The sequence below is a fragment of the Lemur catta genome, chromosome 1, assembly GCF_020740605.2.
Source record: "Lemur catta isolate mLemCat1 chromosome 1, mLemCat1.pri, whole genome shotgun sequence".
Lineage (NCBI taxonomy): Eukaryota > Metazoa > Chordata > Mammalia > Primates > Lemuridae > Lemur > Lemur catta.
This window is the reverse complement of record NC_059128.1, coordinates 89,004,590-89,024,884: the sequence shown is the minus strand read 5'-3', so window position 1 is coordinate 89,024,884 and position 20,295 is coordinate 89,004,590. Positions and strand designations below refer to the sequence as shown.

Genomic DNA, 20,295 nt, shown 5'->3' with positions numbered 1-20,295 from the left:
GAGAGTGAGCTTCCCAAGGATGGAGGACACTTCTGGCTGTGTGGATGGGAGAGACTTCATGCATGGAGAGGATGGCATTGTCATGGCTTTCAGGGAGTTTAGCTAGGATCAAGGACAGGCGAGGAGGAAATTTCAGGGAGAAAGGGGCAAATGGAGAGAGGAAGGGCAGAGGTGCAGGCAAGCCCAGGATCTGCGTGGACGCTGGCCAATGGTCAGATGGGCTGTAGAAAGGTGCGTATTTAGACACAGAGATCGTGGGCTCTTCTGAGCAGGGAGGGGGTCGAATGAAGGCAGGGAGACCCACACTGGAGCCCACTAACTCACCTTTAAGCAAAAACTCTACTATTTAAACCTCACCAGCAATAACGAACCAAGGGCTCCTGGCTAACTTACATTGGCAGCTACAACATACACACCAGAAGAGCCTCCTTCTCCGCACTGTGCTTCCGTTGCTCCTCCTGCAGCTTCTCTTCATACTGGCTGTACAGCTTTTTGGTCATCTCTCTCATCACCTCGGCATTGGCTTCTTGGGACGATTCCACCTGCAAAGAGACTCACTTCAGAGCTACAGCGTTTGCAGGTTCCAGGAGAATCAGCCGCTTCTGCTCTGTACATATCACGTGTGGACTCTCAGAGGTGGGAAACCCACCAACCCGGTTCTGTAGCAGAGAGAAGCAGGAACTTATAGGAAAAGATAGCAGGAAGAGGGGTGAGCAGAGCAACAGAAAAATAAAAAGTGGCGTTTGCACTGATTCATGTGGCATCACCAGGACAAAGGCTCTTCATATGGGTGAATTTTTCAGAGGGTGGAAACTTCCTTCCCTAAACAGGCCCCTTCACTGCACTGGCCAAGCCAGTCTCTAGGTAAGACCTCAGTCAAGCTCAAATAAGAAATCCTTTCCATGCCTTTGTGTTTTCCTAAATGCTGCCACTGGAAACACTCCAACCGAGCTTGGGGAACACTAAGTGGACATTCCCAGTGGCTAGAGCAGGCCCAGCTTAGGAGGTGAGAAGTCAGTGGAGCTGTGGGCGGGCAGGGCCTAGGATGGTGGTGGCTGGTGTTTCCTCTTGGCCCAGGCCACGTCCCCACATGCGGACTTCGTGCCATTGACTTTACACTGCTGAAGGTTTGCTCTTGTCCCTTCCTTCCACATTATTGATTGTTCTAAAGGGCTGGGTTTGTTGGCTACCTAACCTCTGGATACGAGAGGTGTTGTTCAACCTTAATAGGTTACATGATGTTTACATCAAGGTGTGAGAAATCTCTCCTGATGCCCTTTAATTCTCCCTTATCAGCACTGGGCAAGTGTTGGCACCAAGCAGTCCCCAGTGAAAAATCCTGAGCAGAGGCTGTCATTAGCTGAGACAGACCCAGTGTACCCTGGACTCGATGTCCACTGTGCCCACAGACTGCTCCACAGGGCTCTGTCCCCGGAGGCCTGTCCACTCTGCATCCAGGTCATGTGAAATACCCTGAGTCCCTGGGACTCTTTTTTTATTTGGGGCCTAAAATAAGAGGAAGAGTAGGGGAAAACCTCTTTAACTCTACTGGTCAGGATAAAAACAAGCATCAGTCTCTAACACAGGCAACTGTCAGCTGGACTTAAAGGCCTGGAAACAACCTAATGATGTCCCCAGATGCCTGATGGCACGCCACCTCTGGAACAAACAGGAATGAACAGGACAGACACATGTAACAGACACTCAATAAATACTTGTGCAATGGATGATTGGATAAAAGCTCCTAAGCCGGAAAAAAAAAGAAAGACTTAAGTCAGTAATTTCAGACTTTTTCAACAACAAACTTTTTTTGCAAAGTAATTCTTACTCAGAAATACAACATACGACATAGTAAAGAGAAGAGCTGCCCCATTCAAAGTCAACATAAAGGGGAGATGATCTACTCCACAGCTTCCCAGGATGGCTGTGCCAGGCCAAGCGGACTGTGCCAGCAGATCCCCAAGGCTGGCGATACAGAGACGAGGCCGTGCCCTGTGGCAGCGCCACCACATCATCCAGCCCCACCTCAGGCAGCCCACAGGGAGGGGACCATACTTCCTAGCTGGTTTCCCTAACTAATTATTAATAGCACCACTTTTCACACTCTAACATGTTCCAGGTTAAGCAATAAATTATGTGGTTACACTACCCATAAGATAGGCTAAGCCTGTGCTGAACACAATTTAAAACCACACACTTATAAAAATGAATCCGTTCAGGATATAGTTTATTGAGTGCCTTCTATGAGCCATTTACGGGTTTGCTCCTGCCACTGGGTAAAAAGCCTACGCATGTTTCACATTTGGGAGGGGCAGTAATGCCTCCAGCTAAGGAATACACACAGCCGGGGAGGCAAGAGGAACACCCCCAGAATCCTTAGGCACCCTCACTTTTCTCCACGAGAAGGGGCCAGAGCCCAAGGACCACGGAACAATATGCCTTGGGACCTCAAAGAAAATCTAAACAGGAAGGGAGAGATCTCCAAAGCTTCTGAATTCCCAGACCTGTGGGCATCCCAACCACCTTCTCAGGCACGCAATGGTACTGCCATGTGACGGTCTCAGCAGCCCTTGAGGCCACTGGGTCCCAGGGCAGGAGTGCCCACTGGGGGCATTTCTGGAGCGCCAGCAATCCGGACAGACGACTGTGAACACAGACACCTCCTCAGTGCCTTCGAGCCAAGCCCGATGGAGTTGGCCACAAGAAGAGAACGGAGAACAGGAAACAGAAGCATTGAAGATGGGAGGAGAGAGAGAAGGAGAGAAGAGAAAGGCCAGTAGGAAATCTGAGCTCACATACTCTACCTTCATTTTCAGAAGCTGGTTTTCAGTCTGAGCCACCTCTAGCTGCCTCTGCTTCTCCCGCAGCTTGGCCATGGATGCTTCGTAGGTCTGCTGCAAATTTCTGATTTGATCTTTAATGTTGCTGTTTTCCAAAGTCACATCCACGAGGGTTTTCTGTTTGGATGAAAATAAAAACAAAACCAGATCTCGTGGTATGAAAAGTCATGGCCAGAGCCAGGCACTGGGACATCCCATTAACACTAACCACCGGGGTAGATGTCAGGCCACAGCAGCTGCCAGCCTGGGACCCTGCTGTGTGAGGGGCTGCGGGCCTCCCACCGTGGTCAGGAGGTCTGTCCCCCTGCAGCTTGGGGCGACAGCCAGCCTCCGCCATAACACCCCACCGCTGTTGTCAACACCACTTGCCACTGCTCAGGATGGGTGGAAATGGATTAAAATGGAGTCTTCCCAAGGAAAAGTGCTCATAATACTTCATTTCACATGGGGGAAAAAAACAGATTTGAAAATACTAAGTATCACATAATACATCCCATTTTGAAAAATATGTATAAGCATTTGTTCAAATATTATGTGTTTATACATAATAAAAAAAAAAGACTAGGAGGAAATCCAAGTGATACTTTTCAATATGTGATTGTATTATGGACGTTTATTTTCTTTTTTGTTTTTTCTGTATTTTCCAAATTCACACAATGAAATCAGAAAACAAAATCTGAGCTTTATAGACTGGAGATATTCCCATTTTTCTTAAAAGAGCCGTCATTTCTGTACGTCTAGACTGCCTGCCAGGGTAGTGACAGCATGGCTGAAGTCACACCCATGCCTGCAAATGCTTCATCTTCCTCCCTCAGGCAGAGATGGGTGGTGACAAAGAAGTGCCAAGGAATAGAGTTTGGTGACTTAGACAAGTGCCTGACAAGTGTCAAAAGCCTGTTGATTATTGCTCCAGGCCACCCACTGGAGCAAGAATGTTTAAATTAATAATGTTGCTATTTACTACTTTGGTTTCTACTTGGTTAGCTCTTCTTAGGGAGAAATGGCTTCCACAGAATTCCTACCATTGGACACTGGGTTGCAGGGGAAACCTTCTACCACCTCCCCAAGTCATCTACAACTTCAAATTAGAAGACTAGGCAACTCCAGTGCCGGACACAGCTTCTAACACCTTTGTCCTCCCTGTTAGATGATTAGACTCTGCAGCTTCCCCAACTCCTCAACCTCCATTTTGGACAATAATAAACCTCTCTTGAGAAGTGGGACAATAATGAACCTCTTTCTCCTAAATTTACTTAAATCAGGAAAAAGGATTTTTGAAAGCAGTAATTACATATTAAAGGAAATACTGAAGACATTTGGAAACATGGAATCCCAGAACATTTGAGCTTCAGAGGGCTTTAGAAACCACCGAGTCCAATCACTCCCTCCAGCAAGCCTACTGGCTTGACAAACACTACTCTTACATCTATAAAAAACCCCACACTCTGGCCCAGGAGACCAGGACTCTTCTAATCCTGGCTCTGCCACTAGCTAGAGGCACCTTGTTCATGTCACTTCTCTCTGTTGGCCTCAGTGTGTTTATCCATAAGACAAAGTAGCTGGATGGAGATCATCTCAACAGCTCTTTCTAGCTCTGACATTCTATGGAATAAAACCCAGGTCTGGGATTCCTGGGTGGAATGGGCCAGTGGAAGGGCTGGGACCCTGATCTACCTTCAGACTGGGCTGGGTTTCCTGCTGTGAGATGGTGCCTTGCTCCTCCCCCACCCCGGGCTCTGGTAACAATGTTTAATCTTATAGTTATGAGGCTCCTCTGGCTGCCCAGGACTGAGACACTGGCATCAGTCAGGGAGCCTGGGTTGGGGCTGACTCTTCCAACAGCTGACCTCTGCGGTCAATGCCAGATCAGAAGAATTGCCAGAAAATGCTTGCAAATATTTTTTTCTGGAAAGGAAAACCAGAGACATAATATAGATAGCAATGGAGTCTGTACTCAGGTGAGGTAAAGCCCTTCCTGGTTGGCTGGGAGGGGGCCACGTCTGCGAGGGAAGGGAGGGGAGGCTGGCAAGCCCCCTGATGACAGGAGGAAGGGAAAACAAAGGCTACTGGGTGAACCAAGCCCAAAGCGGGCCTTGGCAGCAGGCCAGGGGGAAACTGGCATATGCCACAGAGAGCCAGGAAAAGGGTGGGGGGCCCCACCAGAAATGGGCATCCCAGGCAAACCCAAACACGGGGCCCGCCCGGCCCACTCTTGGACAGTGGCCCAGCTCTGCTGTTGTCACCACTGCCCTGTCAGCTGCTGTTAGAGAATACTAGGCTCTAGGGGACGTGGAGAATCTCAACATGAAAATGTGTTTGTTTACCTAGCAAATTATTTATATAGGACCAGAAAGGATTCAAATCGTTTGTGGAACTTTTAAGAGGAGGGTAAAAAGATAAGAGCCAAGTAAAGTTGGAGGAGGGGCAGAAACTATTGTTCTTATGTTTGGAAAGTGAGGCCAAGGGAAGCTATTTCAAGTGAATATAATGCTTTGTTTTGAACATCTGCAAGTTAAGGGGACTTGGTTGGAAGAGTTAGAGTGGGAAGCATTTGAATGGTTAGCTCCTAGCAAATCAAATTAATCAAAAGAACAGTCCCTTGAAGTGGGTGACAACACACATTTTCACCAATGCAGGAGACTGGGTCTTCCTGTTTTCCTCTTTGCTACTACAAGACATTCTTTGGAATACACATGATTCTTTCTGATGCAAAATAATTTCTAAATTAAGAAAAAGTGCTTACAAGCCTTTGGGAATGACTTGCATGTAAGGCTACAGACTGACTTTGGTTAAGTCTGTCTTTTCCGTGATTGGCTGAATTTCTGTAACACTGGGGCTGGAGGGAGAAGGGGGCCGATGTGCTGCTTGGGCACTGATGCTGAGGACCACCTGGCATCTGGTGGAACCAGAGACATCACACTGAACGCAGGATCTAAACCCCCATTTCAATAAGGGCAAAAACAAAGCTTTAGAGTCTCAGCTTGGAAGTGCTTCCTTCAACTGCCTTCACCGTCTTCTGGGCACAGTCTTTGTTGTGGCTCTGCTGAAAAGGTTCTGAGTAATGAGCTGAGGACATTCTGTGACTTACTCTTCTACAAAGGGACAGGGCCCACACTCGGCTAAGCTGGGCTGGGCTGTAACAGAGGGACCCATCCACCCGTGAGCAGGTGAGTACCTGCAGTCCGATGGAATCTGACGCCAAGGCTGAGTTCATGGCATTAAAATCATCCAGGGCGGACGACTGGGCTTGGACGTGGTTCTCTAGATAGTCCTGCTGAGCCTGGGAAACCTGGACAGAGATTGAGGAGACAGTCACACAAAATCAGTCCATACACACCCGCAGCAACCTTCAGTTAGGCTGCAACCTCCTCCTGATAGCAGCCACAGCCACTTCAACAATATAGAAAGTAAAGCTTTAAATTAAAAGTCAACATCTGCATGACCCAGACAGTAGAAGGACAAGAACACTCTTCCTTTGCACAGTATTTACACCGTTCACCCACAGGGCCTCACTTAGCCCTTGCAACAGCACTGTGCAGGGGGCAGAACACTGGCCTTTCCAGGGAAGAAACAGAATCAGACAGATTAAGTGATTTGTTCACAAATGGCTCAGAAGTGACACAGCTATAATAGAACTAGGACCCAGTTGGAATAACTTCCCCTGCCATCTTGCTCTGTCTGCTCACCAAAAAATAGACTTTGGGCTCACCCAATTCTCAAGAGTTGTTTTGTTGCTGCTCTTGCTATTGCTGTCTTTACTGGGTGTGTGTGTTGAAGACGTTTGTGGAAGCTTCATCAGAGGCCAGTCTTGACCTAGACCTTAGCAAGAGGCTGGATACAGGTAGGACTAGGGGTAGTGTTGTCAAGAAGGCTCAGCGGTAGAGCCCTGTGCAGCCTGTGGGAGCTGCGGGAAGCAGCCTGGCACGACAGCGCAGGGCATGCACCCTGGGGAGTGGGAGAGAGCTGAAAGGGCACGCCAGGACCAGGAACACGTGGCATGCTCTTGTTTAGGGCCATGTTTATGTGGCAGGAATCTAGCAATCTTAATCTGGCTGCAGTATGTAGGACGGCCTGGAGAACAAAGAGACAGTGGAGGCAGGGAGACCAGACAGGGTTCCTGGGACAGTTCTAGCATGAGAAAATGAGGGTGCGTAGGGGATGGTGATGGAAAGCAAAGGGCAGAGTCCTGTTTATGCACCTATTGCAAATCCAATCTGTTGGCTATGATGACAGTCATTAGTGTCTGGATGACAGTGTGAATTTCCATAAATAGGTTAGAATTTCACAAATCTCCCACATGCCAGTGAGAATGGACTAGGTAGGTATGTTTATATACGCCCCACTCCTATAATCAAGGCAGTAGGTCTTACTTAAGCAGATAATCTCACAGCCTAGCCATAAACTGAACCCTAACGTGTGACTATTGTTACTGCCCTTCTTTCCCACAGATATTAGCTATTACGAAAGGCTATGTCATATAGACATGGACTTTTATCTTTAGGATTATTAATAACAAATTTTTTTAAATGTCCACAAGCATTGGCTTGGTTAAACTAGAGGAAGGTTATTTTTCTTAAAATTTTGAGTAGGAAATGCACTCACATGGTACCAAGATTTAAAAAGTACACCCTGTCACTCCTATCCCATCTGCTGGGTTACCATCCTGCCCACTCCATCCCCCAATTAGGAACCACTGCTAATTACTTTTCGGATTATCCTTTTAGCAACTTTTTGTGCACGTGCAGAACAATCCTGATATGTTTTTATGTCCATTTTATACAAATGGTATCAAATTATACATATTTTCCTGCATCTTGCTTTTTTCACCTACTCTGTATCTTTGAAATCTTTCCGTATCTCTTTTTAAAGGGCTTACTTAACCTTTTTATTTCTTTTACAACTGTGTGTATTTTATTGTGGAGATACAATTTATTTTACCTTCTTCTTGAGGGACATTTTAAGTTTCCAATCTTTTTACTATTACAAACAATGCTGCGATAAATAATTTCATCCATATGTTATTTCTCATATGTGAGAGTCTGTCTGTAGAACAAATTCTTAGAAATAGAATTGCTGGGCCAAAGGATCTAGGCATCTGTAGTTTTGATAAATATTGCCAAGTTGCTGTCCCTAAGAGCAATACAAAATTGCATTCCCATCAGCAACCTGCCTGTTTGTCCACGGCTCTGTTGACAGTATCTTGTACCATTCCTGCAGTTTGGCCAGTCTAATAGATAAAAATTATATCTCAGGATGGTTTTGATCTGCATTTCTCTTACTGTGAGTGAGGCAGAACATCTTATCATACATTTAAAAGCTCTCCATCTTTCCTTTACTATAAATTACCTGTTACAAATCTTTCACCTATTTTTATGAGTTGTGGTCTTTTCTTGATGCACAGGAGCTCTTTAAATACTCAGAAAATTAGCCTATTATCTACGATAAGAAAGGAAAATAATTTTTCCCAGTCTGTCATTTGAGTTTGAGTTGGATACTTTTACCAGCTAAAGTTTTTCATTTTAAGGCAGTCAAAATTATCAACCTTGTCTTTCATGGTTTTGGGATTTTATGTCATAATAAGAAAAGGCCTTTCTACCCCAAAGGTATAAATGAATTCATACGTATTTTTTACTAACATTTTTAAGTTTCATTTTTAGCATTTAAATCTTTGCTCCATTTGGAGATTGTCCAGGTATGAGACTGTCCCAATAGCATTTAAGTTGTACCAACAACATATACTGAGACAAATATACTCTCCTCCTTTATTTGAGATGCTACATTTATACACTAGGGTACTTTTCGGGAATTTTTTTCACTGATATCTGTCTGCTTATGTTCCAATACCATACTGCTTTAATCTCTGAGGCTTTTTCAGTTTACTTTAACATTTGATAGGGGTAGTCCCTCTCAATGCTCTTTTTTCCCCAGAATTTTCCTAGCTCTTTTTGTTTTCTGTATAACTTAAGAATCACCTAGTCCAGTTGTAAAAAACAAAATAAAAACCAAATCTTATTGGTATTTTTGGTGTTTTTATTGAGTTATATAAATGTGTGCATTAACTTGGATTTTATTGATATCTTATGATGCTGAATTTTCCTTTCTAAACACGATGTGTCTTTCCATTTGTTAAAGTTTACTCCTAGATATTTAATATTTTTTTTTGCTGTTTTTCTTCTAGCTGTTTTTTTGTTTGTTTGTCTACGGAAACCTCTTCATATATATTAATTTTATACCCTGCCCTTACAGAATTATTTTATTGTTTATAGTAGTTTTTATTTTTATTGGTTCACTTGGGCTTTCCAGGTATATAATATAGTTTGTCAACACTGATAGTTTTACATCTACCTGTCCCCTTTGTAAAGCTTTAAATTTATTTCCCTTGTTTAATTCCACTGGCTAGCATCTCAGGAACAATAAATAATAATGGTGATAGCTGACTTCCTTGTCTCGTTCCTGACTTTCGTGGCAGTGCTTCAAATATAAAAATTATTATTCTTGCCACAAAAATTTTCCTTTAAATAATAAACTTCATTCTGTGATAAAATTCCCTCAGTTCATTTAAAATGCAATTCCATTTATTAAAAACACCGCTGAGAGACAGTTCTGAGCTCTACCATGCCTCCATATTTCCGAGTCACTGAGATATTAACTTACTGACAGTTCCTTGGTGAGTTCTCGAATCTTCTTTCTCATGTCATCATAGTCTCCATACATTCGCTTCCTCACTTTTTCCAAAGTGGCTCTCACCTGCAGCCCACAAAGAGGCTAGTTAGAGATCAAGCTATTAACATTTGCATGCAAGATTTTCAAAACTTTTAAGGAACCCTATGGAGAGAAGGGCCCCACAAAAAAAAAAAATCTTAAGAACAGGGCATTTAGGAAATTAAGGGAGAAGAACACCCCTGACATCTGCTTAGAAACCAAGGGAATTATCCAAATAATAATTTTATATATACATGTTATGATTACATATGACTATAACTATTAATAAATATTAAGTATCCAAATAATAAACTCTGAAGAAAGAAAGATTTGTTGAAACTCACCTATCACTCTCAAACCACATTTGGGCAAGGTTTGTTTCTTTCCTATTACACATTTTTACAAGTAGAAAGTTTTTAACCAGTTGACTCTGCAAACTCATGTAAAAAGACCGCAAAATCAACACACAACCTCTAATTTTCCCTATCTCTGTTCTGACTGCCAAAGAGCAATTAAATATCTGGAATGTAAGGCAAGAAAATATGAGCCTGGAGAGCCCATAAATGTGAAAGTCAGTTCCTCAATAATCATCGATAATATACAAGGCACTCACTGTAACAAAAAAAAAAAAAAAAAACTTGTTCACACAAACTGTTCAAGTTTCTCTATAGTGACATTAGAGGAATAACAAGGCCTTGAAAACTTTAAAAACAAAACAAAAACCTTACAAACAGTCCCTGTCTCTTTTCTTCTTCTGGTGTCCCTAGAATAGACAAAGTGCTCTGGAATCCTCAATAGGACAGAAAGTCTCAAGGGAGTTTTCTCCAGGTACACGACAGAGTTTCTATTTTAGAAAGGCTTAAAGGCAGCAGTTTGGTTAGAATGCAAGAATTTAGGGGACAGTACTAGGAGACAATTTTGAAGGTGCATTTGCATAGCAAGCATGTTTTTTAGGAGTGACTGAATATTGATGGAGATTTGGGAGAAGGGGAGAGTTAAGACCCTAAGCCTTCCCCTAAGCCTTTCCCAGGTGAATTCTAATGATAGAGGCTACTTTCTTGCCATTAACTACAAACACTTCGGAAAAATGAAGCCAAAACCACAACTTTCATTCTAGGCCAGCAGAGTAGCTTTCGTGTGTGGCCCTGAGTTGGCAATTGTGCCGCTCCCTGGGGGTGAGTGGGCAGAATCTTGAGCTGGGTGTCACTCCCACTGACAAACATGGCTGGAAGCCAACAGGGTCAGAGGGACAATCCCAAGGGAGAGGTGGCAGACAAACCGATAAACACACTTAGGAATGATCAGGTCAGGAATAGATTTGAAAACAGCTACAGAAGGAGGGACCTGGAAATTAATTTTAAGTTGCAGACTCCAGTGGAGGTTGACAAATCCAGGTCAGAGCCAGCCCTGTGACTTTGGCACACGTCATCCATGGCTCACAATCGGCCTGAACCTGCCATCTTTATCTTAAGCAATTTGTAACTTTGTACTCTGCTTAGAAGGGTTACCTCTAAAGCAATGCCATGCTGTTTGGTGCATTTAAATGAGGAAGGTTTGAGCATTTTCTTGAGAAAAATACAGGAAACTTAGAATGTCTGAGCTGTTCTTAACAGGGAAATCAGGAATGAAACTCTCTAAATAGGATAACCCAGGATTTGAGGCTGGTGTTTGTCACACACATTTTGTGTGTGTGTGTCTGTGTGTGTGTGTCTGTGTGTGTGTGTCTGTGTGTATAGCTTTTCTGGCTTTTCTTCATATGTTCTGCTAATCGTTAATTATTTTCTAAATTCAGTAAGAAATGTTCCTTTTAACAACTCACGCAAAAGCTAAGACAGAGTAGCTTTGCATATTCTCCACAAGCCCACCAAATGTTACTAAAACAGGGCTCACAGAGCTGGAGGTTTTGACCTTAGAAGTTAAGCCCTGTCCCCACAATCTACACATGAGCAAACTGAAGCCTACACAAGGCAAAGTGACAGGCTGGGCCAAGCACAGAGCTGGGCCTTGAAGCAAGGTCTGCGATTTCACAGGCCTGCCCCACACGGCCTCTGCTTCTCACAAGCACCTTCCAAGCCACAGGGCCGAGTTCTGGGCCCGTCAATGTCAAGGCACCCCATTTCCTCTGTCATCTAATCAATCTGATTTGGGCAACAGGGGCCTCAGACAATCTAGGGTGACACTGGGTGGAACAAAAAGAAATGGAGATGGATAGATAAAGATTAGAAAGCCATGCTCCAAAATGCTCACAACTGTTCTGGTTGAATGGAGAGATTATGGGTGATTTTGTGTCCTCCTTCATATATTTTTATATTTCCCAATTCTCTCAAAAGAATATGTAGTTAAAAAATAAGTAATACAATATTGAATGCAAAGAAATGGCACTGATTGGTTTGGCTGAATGACACCTATTGCGGTTGACTTTGCAGTATTTGTTCCAACCCGGCTTCCCGCCCTGAACCAGCCAGAGCCTTCCCATTCCCCTGGCCAGGGCCGGGCCGGGACTGGGCCAGTGGACCAGTGCTGGCCACAAAGACATAAGGGCAATTTAGTGGTCCTGGAGAGTGGGCCTCTGAAAAGTACCCAGAGGTGGGTGGCCTCTCTTCTTCCTCCAGACATTGTCACATTTTCAGATGACACCTTGAGCCTGAGGCTGCAGGACGAACGAGACATGTAAACATAGAGAGATAGAACTAGACCCTGGATGGGTCCTGCCTGGAGCCCACCCACCTCTAAACTTGTCCCCATGTGAGATAAATTTCCTTTTGGAGTTGGCTTTTCTGTTATTTGCAGTCAAAAGCATCCAAATGTATACAGTTGTCCAAACTTCTACAACAGGTGTGTCTAGTGTAATAAGCAAAACCACTTAAGAGCCTCCGTACTGTACCGGAAGAAGGAAGCCATTGGTCTCCTGGGTACACCTGCTTAGTAACATCCATCCTGTAGACGTTCAACCTGTCTCTCCTTGCAGAATTGTGTCTGTACATTTTAACTTTACCATGAAGATACATAGCAATATTTCTATCTAAAATGGCAACACAAAGAATTCTTTCTTTCTTTCTTTTTTTTTCTTTATTTCTGAGACAGTCTCACTCTGTTGCCCAGGCTACAGCACTGTGGCATCAGCCCAGCTCACAGCAACCTCAAACTCCTGGGCTCAGGCAATCCTCCTGCCTCAGCCTCCCAAGTAATTGGGACTACAGGCATGCACCACCATGCCCGGCTGATTTTTTCTATATATATTTTTAGTTGGCCAGATAATTTCTTTCTATTTTTAGCAGAGACGGGGTCTCGCTCTTGCTCAGGCTGATCTCAAACTCCTGACCTCGAGTGACCCTCCTGCCTCGGCCTCCCGGAGTGCTAGGATTACAGGCGTAGAATTCTTTCAAAATGCCTTATGATGCTGACATCAATGCTTCCAACTCCATCTTCTTACATGCTACAAGAACAATATAAACCAGGAAAAAAAAAATCCTTAAATGACTCACATCTTTGATGTAGTTCATCTCTTCTTTCAGCTGGTTGGTGGACCAGCCGTACACCACCATTTCTTTGTGCTGGTTTTGATCTGATCTTCGTACCACGCCATAAACAACACCCTGAGGAAGTTTCCTGGTAGGTTCTCCCTTGCTTGGGTCAGCATGCTAAAAGAAGGTAGGAAAAGAGAAAAAGCATAATAACTCTTGAGGCCTCCTGAAAACAGCTCACTGGTAATAATGGGCTCACTGGTGTGATTATGCAAGTTGTGCCCAGCACCGGGTGCCTGGCAGTGGGGACAGAGTCGCGCAGAAATTCAGCCAAGTCACACCTGACATAGGCCGGGGCTGCATTCACCCTAGAGGAAGAGCACCTCTCGTTAATTTCTATAAGGCCCCGTCCACTGACCTAGTAGTGCACGGCCCCATCTTCCCAGAGGGGGCACTCTTTCCTAATTCTCACAAAGGTGCAGGATGGACTTATGTTGTCCCTGACAACAAGAGCCAGTGTTTGAACTCTCATGCTCTTAGTAATGCTGTCTTTCCCCTTATACCAGTTCCTCTGTGTGGCTTCAACCTCATCATTAAACACGTGGCCCGAAATGCATAAGGTGGAGGTTGGCAGTCATCTGGCAGCCAAACTGTCCTCTGAGGATAGGGCTGACTCTGTGGCCAAGTTCTGAGAAAAGGAAGTGGGGTTAGCACACAACCGGCTGTGACCATTCATGACATATTTCTGTAAAGCCAAGCAGAGGTGGTGTGACTTCAGCCCAAAAGAATCACCCTGCTCTTGCTGAATAACCCTTAATTCTTCTAGGTAAAGCTTTGGTCATTGTTAAATGCAAATACCCTTGAGAAAAGGTAACATGTCCAAGTCTTAATAGCCCTTTATAGAATGAAGACTCAGGAAGCAGGCGAACGGGAAATTAAGATTTGTTGAGCATTTACTATAAGCTGGAAATGTTCCTAAGCACATTTAATGTTCACAAGGACTCTATGACATAGCAACTGTCCTCTCCACTTCATAGCTGAGAAAACTGAGGTTGGAAGAGGTTAAGTAACTCGCTTGCAGTCACACAGCTAGACTCAAGCCTGGCTCTGGGGTTCTGACAGTAGGTCTACCTCCCACACCACAGGTGACATCCGATGCAGGGGCCAGAGCAGGGGCTTCCACAACACCGACGGGACAGAGGCAAGGAACAAACCAACACCAAGGACTGAGACCTCACAGGCAAACTGGCCTTCTCCCAACTTTCCCTGGGGCTGACCCTGAATCTCAACAACGCCACAGCACAAAAGCCCCAGTTCCATCATGGTAACCGCTCTCCAGCTAACTTTTCAACCACCATTGCATCAATTCTTTCCATGTGTTCACAAAGTATTTGTTGACATACAAAACTGTGTTTGTATTTTAAAATCATTCATTAAGGCAGAACAGTAAGCACTCTATGATCACATTCATTCAAGGTCTGTAAAATCAAAGGAAAGGCAAGAAAGATGCATGATCCATTATTGGTAGTAGGGCTCTCTCAGGAGGGGACCGTGCAGTGGTGCAGGGGTTCTGGGATTGGGATGACTTTCACTTTTCTCTTTCTTCCCTTTTGTATTGCTTTTTGTTTTGTTTTTGTTTTTGTTTTTTTTACAATGCGAGCTTTTTAAAAAGTGAGAAAACAAAATATCCATTGCTTCCCACCCTTCTGCACATACTTGGGAAAACACGAGATGCAAGTGGCTGTGACACTTTGTACTTGATTCTGGTAAATGCTTCCACCTGAGTCCCTCACCCCTGGGCTTCACAGGCACTGATGCTATCTCGGAAATTTGTGTGTAAGTCTGGGTAACTGAGCTGTTAATGGTTCTCCGTAGGGTGACAAGCTGGCATTAAGTTATCCCAAATTTACTAGAAATAAAACTAGGAAGAGGAAGGGTTCCATTGAAACTCCCCACATACCAGGAAACAAAAGCGTGTTCTTTCAGTCACAGACTCCACCCAGTTCCTGAAAAACAAGCTGATGGTGAGGAGGACATAAGGCTTTGGTGACGTGCATTTCTGCAAAGCAAAGACTCTCAGGGGTGGTCTGGCTTACAGGAAAACTCAGGTGGCTGGAGACAGAGGATCCTGCCTCCTGGCCCTGGCAGGCCAATGAGGGCCACCCCGGAGGGAGGAAAACACAAACAACGCAAGGACGAGGGTCTGTGGAACACTGCCTGAGAGGTCCTGGATCTAAAAGCTGTGCCCATGGAAAGCTATCCAAAATGCATTAAGTGAAAAATAATAAATTTCATATTCCCATTTTTTGTTTTAAGAATGTTTGTGTTTATGTGTGTAAAACATCTAAAAAGATAGAATCCAAACCTTTCATCACAGTTTCCTCAGTAAAAATGGGACTCTATTTCTTCCTTTATGCTCTTTTGTACCTTTTCAGGTTTTTTTTGGCAAAAAAAAAAAATTTAAAAAGCATTATGTTTGAGCCAGGTGCAGTGGCTCATGCCTGTAATCCTAGCACTCTGGGAGGCCGAGGCGGGAGGATCGCTCCAGGTCAAGAGTTTGAGACCAGCCTGAGCAAGAGCAAGATCCAGTCTCTACTAAAAACAGAAAGAAATGATCTGGACAGCTAAAAATATATACAGAAAAAATTAGCCAGGTATGGTGGCACATGCCTGTAGTCCCAGCTACTCGGGAGGCTGAGGCAGGAGGATCACCTGAGCCCAGGAGTTTGAGGTTGCTGTGAGCTAGGCTGATGCCACGGCACTCTAGCCTGGGCAACAGAGTGAGACTCTGTCTCAAAAAAAAAAAAAAAAAAAGCATTATGTTTGAATTGATCATTTTTATGTGTCAGGGTCTAAATAAAAGGCCCTAGGAAAGGACACAGCCCCAGGACTCTGCTCAGGAACAGGGCCACAGCCATGGCATGGGCCACTCCAGGAGGAGAGGACTCCTGAGGCAGCCTGCGGAGCTGTCAGGCCATGACAGGGAGAGGGAAGGCACGCTTACCGTGAGAAAGAAGAAAAAGATGTATGCCTAGCAATTTTACTATATATTATTTCATTATATATTTATTATAAATTATATTTTCTTTAATCCTCACAGTAACCCTATGTAAATATTATTAGTTCTTCCAAGGTGGCAGCCTGCAAGTGCTTTCCAAATGTTTTTCCAAACGGAAGCTCTTTCCTGGACTACAGCACCCCCAAAACAACTAAGAGTTGGAGCGGAACTGGAACCCACATTTCCATGTGGCATCTCAGAGTCTCAAGGGGTAGGGAAGCTGAGAGCCTGCCCCTCAGGTCCCAGGGCCATTTGGAAGAGGCAGGCCCAGGATGGGGGGCTTTTCTCCACATCCCCACCTGACCCCCTATCCCACTCCTGACTCTCTGCCTTCCTTCTGTTCCTCTAGGGGCCAATCTGAAAGGCACCTCCCTCCAGAATGCCTTCCCTGACCCTTCGGCCCTGGCAGGGCTCCTTGGTCTATTCTCACACTGCTCCACGACACCCACCCCAGCCACAGCCGAGTGAATGCTGGTATCCTCACGTATGTGAGGCTGCTTCCGTACCGACTGTGAGTTCCAGCAGGTCTAGGGCCTTCTTCATCTTCTTTTCCACTATAATTACCACCATCTAGCAGCGACTGACACACAAGCTTCTCAATACCTATTTGCTGAATGAATAGGGAGCCTTTAGAAGTTGGAAGAGGCTCTGGGCAATTACCCAGAGTACATAAACATGGTCCAGCTGAAGGGAACACCGTCGGTTCCTCTTAGATGGAGGAACAGAGAGGTGATCTTTACCCCAATCACAATATGTATACCCAGAAAAGTTGCTAAGGAGCAGAGACTGCTATCGCTTTGACAAAATGTCAGTATGCTTTTGGTCAAAAATTGGAGAACATGGGGAAAAAAAGAAAAGAGCTGGTATGCTGGGTAAGGTGTTTGTGACTCAATTTTTCTCCTCTTATATCCCTTAAAATATCTCCCTACAAGATAAATTTTAATTTTTTTAGGCATAATAGCATTGTGGTAATATTAAGAAACAGTCTTTATCTTTTAGAGAAACATGCTGCAATATTCATGACATCTATTTATATCTTTGCACAGAGTGGAGGAAGCAGACGGGGGTGTAGACCAGGCGGGACTGGCCGTGGGCTGAGGGCTGCTGGGGAAGGGGGAAGGGTCAGTGGCTCATTTATACTAGTCTGTCTCATTTCATATATGTTTGAAACCCTCCAAAATTAAATTTTTTAAAATTTAATGCTGCTTGGCATGAAAAAATAAAATTTTTAAAAATGTATAGCAAACCTACTGAAAGCCTCCCGAGCATGAAACAATACTAGGCAAAATCACCTTGAAGACAAAAGCGCTAATAAATGCATGGGATAAAAAGAAAATTATTGCCAAAGAAGAGGAAAGGAAAGATGCATCAGCATTAGCAACAGGTGTAATCAGTAACACATACAGAAATCTCTCAATTAAGCTATTCCTTGCGAGTACTCAACAGCTCAAAATTTACCTACCGGGTCATTCTATGGCTGTTTTCCCTAAAGATACATTTAGCAGCAACTGCCTTAGAAAGAAAAACTACAGAAAAGTAACTCAGCCTAAATGCGTAGTATAAGGGATTTACTGGCCCCTAGAGAGCTTAGGTTAACAAGGCCAGTGATAGTATTCAATCCTACATCAGAGTATGTGATCCTACAATGCAACAAGCTCCACAAAGACAGGGGCTGTATCTGCCATATTCACTGCTATATCCTGGGTACTCAGCATAAATAGATGCTCCACAAATACATTTTGAAGGAGAAAAGAAAAACAGGATATTTGGAGTATTTGATCATCCCAGACACTGAGGACCAATCTGTGCAAAGAAGAAAATCCTCTGGTCAACGGGGCTGTCAAAATAACAGCAGAAACACAGCTCAACATAGATCAGAACTGACAGTGGGAGACTGCCACGGCCAAGCCCGGCCCCAGAGGCTAGGACTGGCAGCCGGTCACACGTCTGGGCTGCCAACGTGACTTAAAAGGACCATAACATGACTTGAATGCCTTGCAAAATAGAAGCCAAGTTATTTCCAAAACTTCTTGCTCTGCACCTCTTCTCTCCAGCCAGGGGGCAGCAGCCAGCCAGGGGACTGCGTGACAGCGGCACCACCCCGTGCACCCTGTCCCTCCTGCAGGCAGAGGCCACTGTCAGGAATGTGCTCTGGCCTGTCTGACCTGCGTGTCCATCTTAGCAAATTACTCATCCCAGGTCATTATTTACACTTGACATTGTTTTGCCTTCTTGTGACAAAAATTAATTTCTCCCCACAGCCTGGGAGAGAAATAGGGAGGAGATGGGCAGCCCCCTATTGTCAGCGAAATCAAAACCTTTAGCTTATTAAAAATACTTGGCCAGGCACAGTGGCCCGAGCCTACAGTCCCAGCTACTCTGGAGGCTGAGGCAGGAGGATCACTGGGGCCCAGGAGCTCAAGGCTGCAGTGAGCTATGACAGCGTCTGTGAACAGCCACTGCTCTCCAGCCTGGGTGACATAGCAAGACCTCATCTCTTTAAAAAAAAAAATTTTTTTTTAATCTGTTATTTCTGATTATCTCACAGAGTGAATAGTGAGATAATCCTAAATAAACTCATGCTGAGAAAAAATATCACTTAGTATACCTGAGAAGGAAAAGAAAAGCGTTCAGCCAAGTAGAAGTCCCCAAAAGAGTGGCAGTTGTAATGACAGCATTGACAGGAGGTAACTTCAAGATACGACTTTACGGCTTGTATGCAGACGATAGCTGCATGGGCCCAACAACTCCAGTGAAAAAGGGAAGAATACATGGGAGGGGACAAAAATCAGGAACTGCTTTTCTAGAACCCGGGGTACAGTACACACCTTGGGTAACCTTGACTGATAAAATGTAAATATTCTAAAGAGACTTTCCCTGATAGGAGAAAGCACGCAAGCTGATGTTCCCGTGGCAACACGGCCAGGCCAACCTGAGTTGGAACTGCAAATGCACTATCTACCAGCCGTGTGGCCTGTGCACCGTCATTTACTGTACATCACCGAGCTGCAGGGTCCTGAACAGTAAAATGGGGATACTACCTCCAATTTCAGGGGGCAGTCTAAGGAACACATGGAGTAATACACACCTAGTGTGCTGATGGCATACTAGTAGTTCCTGCAGTTTCTAGTATCGGTGTTGTAGTTTCTTTATACTTCTGAGTATCTGGGTTTCAACTAAACGCTACATGTCCGTCTGGGTGATTCTGTGTGTCTGTCCACCCCTCTTTTCTTATGTCTTTTTGCTGTTCTCATTATAATCAGCAAATTGGCTGACAGTGAAATGCTCATCCCCAGACTGACCTTGGTTTCTGTTCTTGGGGAGAGAATCACAAAGTCTCAGAAGGTTAGAAAAATTGAAGAGTTGTACAGGCCCGTGGGTTTGTACACAATATTCCTCAGGGTCTGACGAGGCTGTAGGGTGGAGAGATGGGGGGTGTGGAGGCAGCCAACATAGCCCTGACCTTCACTTTGAACCACAGCCACTGCACTTTGATGATGTCCCAGTGGCGCTTCCACATACAGCAGCGTGACTAGAGTTCCACAGCTAGAGAAACGTTGGGGAAAACACGGGCTCTAGGCTAACATTTCCATTCGCTAGAAGAGGAAACTGAGGCTCCCAGAGATGACTTGACTGTGCTGGCTCCTGCAGTGGCTGGTGAGGGAGCTGGGACCAGACCCCCAGGCCTCTCCGTGACCTCCGGGGCTGTTCTGTCTGAGAGGCACGCAGTGTCCCTGCACGCTGTCACGAAGGGCAGCCGGCTCCCAGCTGGAGCCCTGAATCAGGGCAGCACGTTCCCACACCTGGCAACAGCCCTGATGTTGTATAAACAGTCGCGCCAAGGACGTGAACTTAGCAGGCTTACTCATCAGGGCTTTTAAAGGAAGGGGGACTACGAAACCTACTGGCATGGGTTTCCTCCTTTTCAACATTTTATTGGGCTATGAAAGTCCCTGACTCTACATCTATACTCATATATCTGTTCTTTCTCACTCAGAGTTCCCAAAGATTTAGAGAGCAATAGCTTCTTTAAAAAAAAACAAAACTGGTCACTAAAGGACACCTCCAAAGCTGGAATGTTAATTGCTATTGAAAATATTACCTGCTTCAGCTATTTTTTGATTTGCAAAGGACTTCACCATCACTAAGACTGAGAACCAGCTCAAATCAGATTCCCTAAAATTCAGCTATCCAGTGAAACCCTCATTCAACGTGATAAATCTGTAATAGC

The 20,295-nt window shown here is 44.7% G+C and overlaps 1 protein-coding gene across 2 annotated transcripts in view; it reads right to left on the bottom strand.

Annotated features, from left to right (window-relative positions):
• LOC123623205 (myocardial zonula adherens protein) overlaps positions 1-20,295 on the bottom strand; it is an 86,094-nt gene that overhangs the window by 47,305 nt on the left and 18,494 nt on the right. For both annotated transcript variants that reach the window (XM_045530077.1, XM_045530086.1), the window contains exons 3-7: positions 13,028-13,183; positions 9,495-9,587; positions 6,016-6,129; positions 2,805-2,957; positions 417-542 (exon numbers count right to left, since the gene is read on the bottom strand). In XM_045530077.1, coding sequence (XP_045386033.1) covers positions 417-542; positions 2,805-2,957; positions 6,016-6,129; positions 9,495-9,587; positions 13,028-13,183 — 642 coding nt within the window. The remainder of the gene's footprint in view (positions 1-416; positions 543-2,804; positions 2,958-6,015; positions 6,130-9,494; positions 9,588-13,027; positions 13,184-20,295) is intronic.